General features: G+C 38.0%; 2 protein-coding genes across 2 annotated transcripts; both read left to right on the top strand.

Annotated features, from left to right (window-relative positions):
* The first annotated feature begins 1,546 nt into the window (after positions 1-1,546).
* On the top strand, positions 1,547-5,740 carry LOC124864622 (RNA pseudouridylate synthase domain-containing protein 1-like). Its single transcript, XM_047359472.1, is given in 7 exon segments — positions 1,547-1,628; positions 2,072-2,306; positions 2,394-2,517; positions 3,651-3,753; positions 3,908-4,009; positions 4,884-4,968; positions 4,970-5,740. Coding segments are annotated over 6 exon segments (912 nt in total). The 5' UTR covers positions 1,547-1,628; positions 2,072-2,118; the 3' UTR covers positions 5,280-5,740.
* Positions 5,741-6,972: 1,232 nt separating this feature from the next.
* LOC124864663 (peroxisomal membrane protein PMP34-like) lies at positions 6,973-11,210 on the top strand. Its single transcript, XM_047359526.1, is given in 10 exon segments — positions 6,973-7,160; positions 7,478-7,538; positions 7,626-7,692; positions 7,765-7,916; positions 8,068-8,163; positions 8,166-8,183; positions 8,987-9,135; positions 9,490-9,585; positions 9,718-9,803; positions 10,354-11,210. Coding segments are annotated over 10 exon segments (936 nt in total). The 5' UTR covers positions 6,973-7,103; the 3' UTR covers positions 10,508-11,210.
* The last annotated feature ends 1,884 nt before the right edge of the window (positions 11,211-13,094 follow it).

A 13,094-nucleotide genomic window follows, 5' to 3' on the forward strand; every position in this document is an offset into this window, starting at 1 on the left:
ATTAATTAAGAAGTTATTATTCAAATCCAATGTTTGTCAAATCCATCAAATCACAACATGTCACAAAAATAGTTGACAAGTTTAAAAATAAACTCTCTATTGATTTTAATCAATAGTAAAGAAAGCCATTGATCTTATTGCAAACCCTTTAACCTACATTTTGCATTTGTCATTTGCTCCAGGTTATTTGCGCACAAAGTCATTCCAGTGTGTAAGGATTTTTTTATTTTATAATATTACAATTATTTTAAAATTAGAGGCCAGTAGTGTTACTTTTTTAGTTATTATTATTATTCACTCAGAAATCAGATAACTTTTTTGTAAAATATGTATTAACAGATAGTAGAGTTTAAGAAGAAATAAAATCTACATCATTTGGCAATAATGGAGGAAACAGGGGAAATAACCAAAAACACAATAGAAACATTTGGAGTAGATATAAATTTAAAGAAAGCATTTGGCTAAATAATTTTCTGATTTTCTGTGAATATCCTCCTAATGCAAACATAGCAACAGTTTAAATGTTCCCAAAATAGTGACTGCATAAACCGTTATGACATTTTATCTAACAGTCCCTCTCGGCAATGAGAGGCAGCTCAAGGCACTAGCAATGAGCTTTAGCATCCACAACAAACTAATTTGGATTTATATTAAATAAAGACGCCAATTGAGTTATGTGCTGCAGTTAAGATACTGACTGCTTATGACCTTTTAAAAACTAAATATTAAAAAGATAAATTAAATTAAAATCCCAATTAACAAAAGAGGTCTGATGGTTAAAAACGTGGCAGAAATGTCTTAAAAAGATTTAATGTTTAGATTAAAGTCTAAATCCAAGTTGTATTTGAATAGTGATTATAAAAAAAAACTTGATGATTTAAGATAAAATTTTATTATTTACTACGTAAAATATAATTTATCAGTACATTTTTGGAATTTGTGAAATTATTGTTAAAAATTGGGTTTTAATAAGAGGTAACGTCTATTAGTACATAAAAAGCTTAATGATTTGTTTGTTTGAAGACTGTGTTATAAATTTGGTGTCTGAAAAGAAACACATGAGAATGCCGACATTGCTTTGAAATATGAGAACTCTTAATAATTATAAGCTGTTAGAGTTATTATTGAAATAACTATATAAAAATAACAACATGTCTTTAATAAGACTGAAATTAACATTTCACCATGTCCCTTTCTTAAAATGGATAATTGTCTCTTGCTTGTGTTTTCTTTTTTTTTTTTTTTGCAAACTAATAGCTGCACAGGCAACCCAAAGTGTATTATTGGTTACACCTTAAGCTTAAAGCCTAAAATAATATGACGGATCGTTTCATCCTGAGGGTTTATGGTTTGCATCTGGTATCACAACACAACATGGTTAAGTACTATCATCCTGTTATATAAAATAAAGCTGAAGACAGTCACCATTTATTTATTTAAGTAAAAATTCAGAACCGTTTTTCCTATTTTTTTAACGCTCCAGACCTGAAGGTGACGATATATCCCAGCTGACTAACAACTGTGAGAAAAGAAGATCTTGCGCCTGCGCAAACGTGCGCTGTGGGACGCGCTTCTGTTTACATGTTTGGGAAATTTGCCACTCACATTTCGCTTCATTAGAAGTCATGGTAGGTTATTATTATTTTGAGCGACCTAACAACATATTTTCTTGTCGGGCTGATATCCGTATTGAAAATGCTCAGCTACTGATTGTTAAAGCTTTTAAAGGTGAACCGACAGTGCTAACATGCTAACTTTAACTTCACTGTATCCTGATGTTGTCATGGAAAGGAATTCATTTATTTGGGAATAATATACAACACCACTATAGTTGTTACATTATAATGGTTCTTACCTAGTTACAAATGTTCCTACTCATTTATTCAAAAATGATTCACAATCAAAGGATAGACAGTTCATTCAGTACTTACATTAACTCTGTATCAAAGACATTCAGTCCTGCTATGGACTAAAGGTTAAGTGTTTAATGCAGTCAGAGATTAAACACCTGGTTTTAACCGTTTAATAAAAATTGTAAAGATTTGGTATGTTTGCTCCTTTGTGTCAGAAGTACTGATCCAGTCTGTGCAGTGTTGGATTGACTGACAGCTGCACAGGATGAGCTCAGACCCAGCCAGCATTGAGAGCCTGCATGTGTTGTACCAGAGCGATGACTACATCATTGTGGACAAACACTGGGATATCCGCATAGACAGCAAGATGTGGTATGAAAAGCAGACTGTGCAAATGCAGCTTCAGCATCACTTCCCCCTTCTGGCCGACCCCAGCACATACTATGGGTTCAGGTCAGTAACCGCATAAATTCCTTATGTCCAGTTTCTTTATACTTCATAAACATTCATAGTTTCATATTTTAACTTTTTTTCCAACAGGTTTTGTCACCAGTTGGATTTTTCCACTAGCGGAGCTCTTTGTGTCGCTCTGAATAAGGCTGCTGCTGGAAGGGCTTACCGCTGCTTTAAGGATCGCACTGTCACTAAAGCTTACCTAGCTTTGGTATGGAACAAAAACACAAGCACGTGAAGGTGTATGACCATGTGTAGCTGCATACCACAGCATCTGCATCTAAAGGAAAATCATTGTGTTAATAATATAGATACTGGAAGATGGATTAATAAAAACAAGTTTTATAGTTCAGGGTTCCTACAAAGTCTTGACAAGTCTGGAAATGTATGGAAAAGAAAGTTGAGTATAGAATTATATTTGTATTTCCAAACTTAGTTCCTTTGGATCCATCCATCCATTAGTCTGGAAATTTGAAATGAAACATTTAGAGGAATTTGCATGTTCTCCCCGTGCATGCGTGGGTTCTCACTGGGTACTCCAGCTTCCTCCCACAGTCCAAAAACATGCCAGTTAGGTTAATTGCTCTGTCTAAATTGCCCTTAGGTGTATGAATGAGTGTGTGCATGGTTGTTTGTCTGTTGCCCTGCGATGGACTGGTGACTTGTCCAGGGTGTACCCCGCCTCTCGCCCATAGACTGCCGGAGATAGGCACCAGCTTCCCCGCAACCCACTATGAAATAAGCGGTAGAAAATAACTGACTGACATTTAGAGGAGCCTTGAAAGTTAAATGTACCAATGTTCCTTTAGTTATTTAAAAAAAACAAAACTAAGAAATAAAAAGAGAAACATCTCAGCTCTTTTAATTGTCACTGACTTTGATTAAGCCAGATAATGAAGCAGCTATTAACTCCTAGCATTTATATTGAACATTAAAACATGAAATGGCTAAGGCCTACAAAGCAACAGGCGAGCAACATTCAGAGTCCTTCCTGGTAGGAGTGTAAAGGGTAATTAAGTTTAAATTTTTTTTTATCAATGTGTATCAATGCAAATTTATTGATGAAAAGCAAACTCAGCATGATTAACTTTATGGTCATTTCACAGGATGGACCACAGGCAAGCATCCGCTAACACATCTCTATGTAAACGTTGCTGTCTGCTGATCCTTTCCATTTGTCAAAACAACCTAAACATACAGGCAAATAGTACAATATTTGTAAATCCTACACTAACCATTTATGGCTCTTAAGGAAATCGTGTAAGCTTGCACTTAAAAAGCGTTGAAGCTGCGACTTTTAAATGTTTAATATTGACATATGATGAGGATTTTTTTCCATCCCAGCTTCGTGGGTGGGTGAAAATCGAGAAGCAAACTCTGGACTTCGCCATTGGCAAGAACGCAATGGAGGGAAAAACACATATGATGTGCACTGAAGGAACTGAAGGTACAGGAGTCTGGTTTGTTTTGAACTCTGCTTGTAGTGTTTGGAATTGGAAAATTCATTTTGATCTGGAAGTATCCAAGACTTTAAATCTAAAAGTAACCACAGACAAATTGCTTTAACTGGTTTAGAGTATTTTCTCATGTTCACTCAACAGGTTGTGAGAATCCAAAGCCTTGCCAAACTGAGCTGATAGTGTTGGAGTACGGGGTGTATGACGGAGACCCCGTCACCAAGGTGCTGCTGCAGCCACTCACTGGTACCTGATCTCTTTTATTTACAAAGCCTTGAAAAAGTATTCAGACCTCTTGGTCATTTTGTCAATTTGCAACAAATCAGTGTATTTTATTGGGATTTTCTGTAATAGACCAAACAAAAGTGGTGTATAGCTCTAAAATGAAACATGGTTTTCAGTCCACTTTTCTCCAATACTTTGAGATACAACAATCACAAACACATGACAATGAAACGTGGTGGTGCCTGCATCATGCTGTAGTGAAGCTTTTTTTCATCAGGAATAGAGAAGAGGGTCAAAGTTGATGGGATAGTTCTTAATCCCGGACAATCCTGGAAAAAAACAAAAGGCTATAAAAGTCTTCAGACTTGGTAGGAGGTTCACCTTCCAGAAGCAAAATAAAACGGGCAGAGGTACAAATTAAAAACATTTATATTGAGCTATCCGGCAAAGAAGGATGAGTAAAAATTTCAAGTTCTCAATGTGCAAAACTGGCAGACATACCCCAGAAATATGGTTCTAGATTGACTACCATGCACAGCAAGTTTTTAAAGTTTTTTTATTTTAGAAGTTTTAAACCCATGTATCATTTTCTTTTCACTTTTTGCTCTGACTCATAAAATCCCAAATAAAATACATAAACATTTCTGGTTCTATTGAGACAAAAGTGAAAATGTTCAATGGATACTTTTGTAAGAAACCATGTGTGGGTTAAATGCAAACTAAGTCATTGCAGTTTACGAAAGCACCCATCAGACTTGTTTCTCCTGTGATGTGAGGCAATCAGGGTTGCAACAGAAAATGTTTACTTTGATGTACTTCGAGCATTTCAGGAAACTTCTGTAGTACAGATGTAAAGCAGCTTCCTCTCTGTTTGATACGACCTTTGTTTATTCAGGTCGAACCCACCAGTTAAGGGTCCACTGCAGCGCCATCGGCCACCCCATCGTTGGAGACTTCACCTACAGCTTGGGAGCAGATGACTCCATATCGTATGATGCCGCACGCCTACCTCCTCCATATTCCCTTGGAGCCTCAGCACCTTCTCGTCACCGCCGGAGACCCCTTTGTCCGGGCAGTTGATCCCAAATGGGTCTCGCAGCGCTCACTACAGACACTAAATGCCACTATTGAGTCAATTTTGGAGCAGAGAAAGACTAAAGAGAAGGAACGAGAGGTGGCGAAAAGAGAGGAGGAGAGGAGGAAGAAAAGCAAGCAGCCAAGGATTGAGGAGCATAGCGAGGAGCAGAGGAGGGCTTGCCAGGAGTGGCTGAGTGAATGGTCCGGAGATTGATGGGTTTTTGTTGTTTGGGTTTAATTTATTTTAGCTGTCCTTACAACAAAAGCATGTTGAGGATGCTTAAAAAACGGGGGACCACCCACAGGGAATAGACGAGCATGAAATAATGAATGCGTGGGGTAAAAAGGCTTGTTAGAGAATATCTTATGCTCCACTTCAAACTATAATTTTTGGATCTTCGTCAGTTATTTACTTTACTGCAGCTAAGAATGCAGTGCTTTCATTTTTAAGAGGTTTTTATTTATTTTCAAAAATAAAAAATCACACCTTAGATGCAGATATATTTTTATTGCTGATCCAGTCATGTGGGTTTAAAGCCATAGAGTTTTCCTTAGCTCATGTTTGTTGTCATATAATCTATGTTATTGAGCAAATCACCAATTAAATTACTTTCTGTATGCATTTTTGCTGTGAAATATCCTATGTCTATTAAAAATTATTACTTCTTGACTTTACATGATAAACAAGTCCAGTTTGTATATATTTCTGTTGAATCCAAATCAGTCAGGTTCATTCAAGCAGAATCCAGCCATATAGTCAGATCCACTAACATACAGTCCAGTTCTAACTATAATATATTACAGTCCAATGCATTTGATAATTAATGCCAAGACTTAGTAGATTGTCCATCTAAGGAAGCCAAACTAATTGCATTAAGTTGTTAACTTTGCAGCAATCCCTAACAGCTAGTTGTACTTCCTGTGATGAAAAAGAGATCACAGAGTTAATGGCACTGATAGCTTGGTCAACTGTTTTGTCCAGTAGACAAATACAGATTGTAGTAAATCAACTGGCCAGGAGGGATTTAATGGGAAAGTAAAAAAAACAAACTGTTAATAGCTTCTTTGTTGGCTTTTTTTAAATGAACATTATTATTGCTAAACAGAGAAGAAACTAACTGGGAGGTACTTTCGGTGGGATAGAAACAGTAGTGCACAGAGTCACTTGCAGCAATACTTTGTTGGTGGCTTCATCCAGAAAAGAAACACAACTAAATAAACTAGGCCAGGAGTACTTTCTGTAGGTTAAGAAAACATTTGATAGCTAATGGCAAAAATAGCTCCTTCAGTTACTTTGTCCACAAAATAAACACTGTTAAAAAGAGAAGCACTTGCTCTGGGGGGTAACTTCTACAGGAAAGAAAAGTGGAGTACACAGCTAATGGTTTTGTCATGGAATGAAAAAATAGCAAAACAAAGAAGGACATGGCCAGGAAAACTTGGCAGCAGTTGCTAGGTCTATATAGGTTTGTACAGGAAAACGAAAAGTTAAACAGAGAAGCACTTGGCTAGGAGTACTTTCTCTGGGAAAGAAAAACAAAAAGTGCACAGTTACTTGCGGCAAAAGCTCCATGAATGGCTTCGTCAAGGAAATAACTTTTTTCTAATGAAAAGAAAAATAAAGAGTGTGATGGGTTATTTGCAGTGAAACACAGTTGCTGTGTACAGGAGTGAAATATAACTAAATCAAGAAGCACTGAACCAGGAGTACTTTCTAGGGGAAATGAAAAAAACAAAGTGAGGAGACAGTAGAGAAGAAGTTGTTTGTTTGTTTATATATGGGCAATATTAAATATTACAGAGCAATAAAATCTAAGGTCATGAAAACTTTTGGTCAGAAAGACAAACTGCGCGAGGAAACAGCGTGCCTGAAACTACACTACCCACAATTCCGTCTGTGAGTCACAGTTTCAAGGAAGTGTAAAAAACCAGCGAGCCGTGGGGTAACCGAGCAGGTAGATGCTGACAGCTGTGTAGCGGTAAAACAGTGGTGTCTGTCACCAGTTGAGCAGTTTGGATTATTAGACGACAGCTGAAAATGACTTCCGAGGTTTTCTCCTATGAGAGCTTGGTTCATGCTGTGGCAGGAGCAGCGGTAAGTTAGCTTCTCTTTCACTGTTTCTTTATTCGTCCATTTCCGATCATAGAAGCTTTCTTGTCGGTTTAAACCTCTGTTTTTAGTCCTACATTTCAAAACGTAATTCGTTTCGTTTCTATGAATTCAAGACTGTAGCATAACCTAAACCAGCCGAATTAAAGTTAATGTGATAAATATGTAGACATTATTATGTCTTTGGTTTTGACTTGACGTTGTGCTATATAAACATGCTTCACTTTAAATCTGTCATTTCCCCAACTGACTTTGGTGCAGTGGTCAGTCTTCTATTAAATGGTGACTTTGGTCTGTTTTAGGGAAGTGTGACTGCAATGACAGTATTCTTCCCTCTAGATACTGCCAGATTACGGCTTCAAGGTAAAACATGGATATTTTATCTCCTTAGCAGATGGAGTTTACATTCTAGATATTGATAACATAAACATATCTTTTCTTTGAGTTCAGTGGATGAAAATAGGAAGGCCAAATCTACACCAGCCATTCTGGCTGACATCGTCAAAGAAGAAGGACTGTGAGTATTATGATGTTAACAGATCTCAACTGAATGATGAGAGATAAAAGTATTGCTGTTGCCTCTTTGCAGACTAGCGCCCTACAGAGGATGGTTCCCTGTCATCTGTAGTCTGTGCTGCTCCAACTTTGTCTACTTTTACTGCTTCCACTGGATGAAGGCCAGCTGGCTGAAGGGCAGGCAGTCAACACCCAGCATTGACCTTATTGTAGGCATTGCTGCAGGTGAGCCGATCTCAGACTATATCACAGAAAGCTTTTTTTTTTTTTTTTATCTGTCAGAGTATGTCATCAGTTGATTAAAAAGGTTTACAATCTACAAACAGAAAAGTTAAGTTTTTGCTTTAGATTTTTATCCGCCAGCTCTGTTTTCTAGGGGTTATAAATGTCCTGCTGACCACTCCTTTGTGGGTGGTCAACACCAGGCTGAAGCTGCAGGGCTCCAAGTTTCGCAATGCAGACATTTGACCAACAACTACTCTGGTATCCTGGGTAAGATTTAGTCTAATGTACATAACCAAGGAAAATGATTCACACCCTTGAACTTTTTCTGATCTTTGTTTAATTACAACGACAAACGTCAGTGTATTGTATTGAGATTAAATGTGATTTACCAGAACAAAGTAAAGCATAGCTTTACAGTGAAAGAAAAATTATAAATGAATTAAAAATAATTTATAAATAAAAAGCTGAAATGTTTGGCATGCTTTTGTGCAAAAATTCTTTCAAGACACACCTTTCGCTTTTGACCACCTTCTCTGTCCATGCCACAGAAAAGCAAACCCCTAAGGGTTTTCTTATAGCTTTTAATTTACAGTGGTTTTCTTCATGCCTCTCTTCCTTTACCCAATTTATGAAGAGCATGACTAATAGTTGTCCTGTAAACAGATTCCCAGTCTTTAACTGTGGATCTCTGCATTTTTTCCAGAGCTACCATTGTTCTCCTGGCTTCTTTGCTGCTCTATGCTGTCGGCTTTATTATTACTGATTAAATTACACACAGGTGGACTCTGTTTACTACGTAGAGGTAATCTGAAGGCAATTGGTTGGTCAGAGGAAAAAGAGTGGATTTAAATGAAGGCTAAAACTTTCATTTGTCAGAAAAAATGTAAAATCTATTTATTTTCCTTTCACTCTCTGATTAAACACTGCTTTGTGTTGGTCTATCACATAAAATGCTGATAAAATGCATTGATGTTTATGGTTGCAATGTAGCAAAAGGTGAAAAAGTTCAAGGGGTATAAATACTTTCGCAAAACCAATGTATGGCTCTTCCTTCTCTGTCATTTTTACAGATGCATTTGAACAGATCATCTGTAAAGAGGGTGTCGGAGCACTCTGGAACGGGACCTTCCCTACCTTGCTGCTGGTGCTGAACCCTGCCATTCAGTTCATGATTTATGAAGGTCTAAAAAGGCAGTTGAGGAGAGGGGCTCCCAGGGAGGTGAGTTGGAAGGAGGTGGTAAGATTCACACATCTGGATGAGAAGACACCTGATATGCAGACACTTGGTAATACTGTGCTCATGACTTTCAGGGAGACTCAAGCAGAGGATAGGGATTATGCATTGCATATGTGGCTTCTCTGTTTCAGATGTTTTCTTTCCAATGTCCCTGAAGTCTGTAAAAGCATTTGTGGAAAAACGTGTTAGAGGACCATCAGATGGTCACAGGAAGGGAGAGATGGAGCTAGAGAGAGCAATTGACTTCTGTGAACACCCTAAACAAGATTTACATTTGTAATATATAAATAAATGCAATTTAAAATGTGATCAATCTTCTGTTCCTAAACCTCTAAGCTTTCGTCTCTGGAGGTCTTCATCATCGGGGCTGTCGCCAAAGCTGTTGCCACCACTGCTACGTACCCACTGCAGACGATACAGTCCATCCTCAGGGTGGGTTTAATTTCTATATCAATCATTATTTTCTCATATGTTCAAAGTGACGACGTGTGTTTCATCAAAAGAGCTGGAGAACAGATAACATTTTAGCTCTAATGACACGTTTTTTCTACAATTTATTAACAGTTTGGTCAGTTCAACACCCCGACAGAGAAGTCAAAACTGCTGTCCAGCCTGAAGACCATCAAGGGTCTACTGGTAAATAGAGCGAGGTAAGTATTTACGCACAAATAGTTTTTTGTTCTTTTCTATGTAGATACACCAGATTTCAAAGTGAAGTATACATTTTGTCACATTATTTTGAGCTACGGCACGTGTCTGAACTTGCAAGGGAATTACCTAGAATTTCTCACGAAAAGTAAAGCAGGTGGGGCAACCAGTCCAGAGCTGGTTTTAAGTGTGTGTTTGAGGGGAAGGGGGGGTTAGAGTTAAGCTCAAGCTTGGTCAGATTGGATGGACCCGAATTTCTTTCTTAATTCTTAATTGGATGTAGGTGGGGACTTTGACAGCACCACTCCACAGCATCATGCTGCCAACACCATCATGCTGCCAACACCATGTTTTGTAGTATGGATGGTGTGTGTTCAGATTGAGTAGAGTTCAATTTGTAACTCTTGTTTTGTTTTTTATGCATGTCCAAAAATTTTATATTGGTCTCCTCTGACCAGGTTTATGGTCTCGTCTAATAAGGTACCATTTGCAAAATGGGACCTCTGTCCTTATCAGTCTTCAGTCCAGTTTTTTGTTTTGAACTGGCTCTAGGAAACATGGCGTGTTGGGTCTGTTCAAAGGCCTGGAGGCCAAGCTATTACAGACTGTGCTGACCGCTGCCCTCATGTTCCTTCTCTATGAGAAGATTGCCAGCTGTACCTTCAAAGTCATGGGACTGGGCGGCCCCCACTACAAGAAGCACTAACCAGCAACCAGAGAGACAACCCTGGTCACTTGACAACATAAATGCACTGTGATGATGACTGGATGTGATCTCATTTTTAGAGTAATTCATTCACCAAACGATAAACCGTTCTGAATAAACCACTACTGATATTTATGGTGATTTTCTTCTGTTTTTTTTTTTCTGAAAGAAAAATGTTGATATGAGAATTGTGGCGTTGTTGCAAATCACAGGTCAATCTATAAGTGTCTTGATCCCTGCACTCATTCAGTTTTCCCTCAAAGCTGAAAACGATTCCAGCTCATTGGTTTTCAGTCTTGTTGACTTCTCATCTCCAAATAGGTGATGAGGACCAGTAGAATCAGAGAGAATCAGAGTTGTGCCATAAGGTGTTTCCCTTGGAGATAATGTAGTAAAGGTATTTGGTTCAAACCAGATGTTTAGGCAGATTTCCTGTATGCATAATATATGTGAACAACAGCTCTCATTAAACTCTTTAAAAGTATCTGCATTCATTTTGTTCTTTGTACTTTTTTTTTTTTTTTTGTTAGTTAGTTTTTTTCCTTTTATCAACAACTGTTGGGTACATCTTTGTTTACCAGAATTTACATTTTTTTTTCTTTTAGATTTCTAGTTTCTTCTGATATTTGGACAAGGACTCTGTTGATAGTTGTATTCATAATCCCATTACAAATGATATATTAAAAACAGTTTGAACTCTTAAGTTTCTTGTTTCACAATAATCTGGGACTTCAACTGCCTCCAAAAGCTTTTAAAAGTTTAAAATTTGAAAATCAAGGATATTTACTAAGACTGGGAGGGCTATAGAAATGTACTCTTTCTTCGAATCTATGCATATTGCCACAGGCTTTTTTTGTACTGTCTTTACTGTTTCTCAGAGACACGACTTGCATAAACTGTTCATCTGCTCAAGATAGCAGCTTTCTCGCTAAACACTTTAAAAACCCACAGGGCAATATTCTGTAATGTGTGGAAAAGCTGCTTAAGTCCAAAGAAACCTTTAAAAGACTTTCTAAAGTATGGAGGGAAAGGAAAAAGTGCTTGACTGTGCATTATTTTGGCATTTAAATGTATGAAAATGGAAAAAACTCTTTAGAAATTGGTATGCTTCACACCACTGGCCACTGGAGATGGGGACAAGGCCTCCGCAAGACTTCGTAGCAATTTATGGATGGAGACAGTCTAAAGATGGACCTTACAGATATGTCTTCATTTGTGATTGCAAATCAACCAAAGACTATTCCTGCCACCTAGTGGACTAATGAAATATTTACAACTACTGTACTCATTTTTATCAATAATCCCAAAGAAACATCCTAGTGCAAACACAGCTCCAGAGCCTGTTTTTCATGTTCCTGTACTTCATATGATGTAATATAAACATTCGTTTGCGTTTATGTTTTTATAAATGGCGATGCGTTGTACTGCCTTGTGCTTCCTGTAAGTATGGGGCCTTCTTGTTCTTGGACAGGTTTGATGGAGTCACAGACGGAAATGAGTCATTTTCTTAAAGTATATGGAGTCAGCTCTTCCAGTTTGACTGGACTGCCTCTGCATCAACTTCATTGGCTTCTTCTGCACCTGTTCAACTTCAGAGGCCACTCATTCTGAGGGCATCAGAACAGGACCGCTGTCAGTAATGCAGCAGCTTATTTTTATTATGGCACCTGATCTGTAGCTTTCCTCTCCAGGTACAGAACTCTATAATTATTCACCAACTAACTTGTGTAACAACTAATTACTTAAGCATAATATGTGAATTAACAAATGACACAACATGCCTTTCATATGCAACCACAAACAGGACACCACCCAGACTAAATTATCAGATCTCCAGCATTAATTGCTATAAAACTGATATTACCTTTAGGCCCATAAACAGAAAATACAGCAAGCAGTGGCAGAAGATGTATCTATTTTAACTTTTCCAATCATACATAGAGGTATCCACAGGAGACATAGTGGAAGTTGCAGCTAGTCTTTTGGCAACTTTTCCAAATGGTTCCCAAAAGATTGCATTTCACTGTCCACGTCGAAAGTAACCTTCGGAAAACTTTAGGGAATGTTTCCTGGATGTGCCCTAAATGTAGCATGATCGGTAATGCTGTCACCTCTGGGGAACCTTTGGACTGAAGTGTGTTGTCTGGAGCTTCTGGTAAAGTTGGTGCTTGCTAGGATCATCTCTGATCTGTCTCTAAAACAATCGTCACGATAAGTTAGCTGCTGTATACCTTAGATGCCTGCAGATGTGTAGACCCTTGTGTGCTGCTTTATATAGAAGTGTACTGGTAAAAGCTGTATAATTTTAGTTTCCGCCTATAAATGGGTAAAAGTAAAAATAATGCCACTGTGTTCAGAATTTAGATATTTATCCTTGGATTTTATTGTTCTAGAAACCTGTACAGTCTGACTGTTTTCCAGCCTTTCACGGAAGTTCATCCGTGCCGGTGAAGACCACAGCACACACGTGGAGCAGCCATGACAGAAGATCTCACACCAGGAAAGGGGCGTAAGCAGCATGCTGCGGTCCTGAGCTCAACCCATCCTCATACTATACAGATCTGTGGTACTCCAGCCCTTACGTGAC

This window comes from Girardinichthys multiradiatus, chromosome Y (assembly GCF_021462225.1).
Source record: "Girardinichthys multiradiatus isolate DD_20200921_A chromosome Y, DD_fGirMul_XY1, whole genome shotgun sequence".
Classification (NCBI taxonomy): Eukaryota; Metazoa; Chordata; class Actinopteri; order Cyprinodontiformes; family Goodeidae; genus Girardinichthys; species Girardinichthys multiradiatus.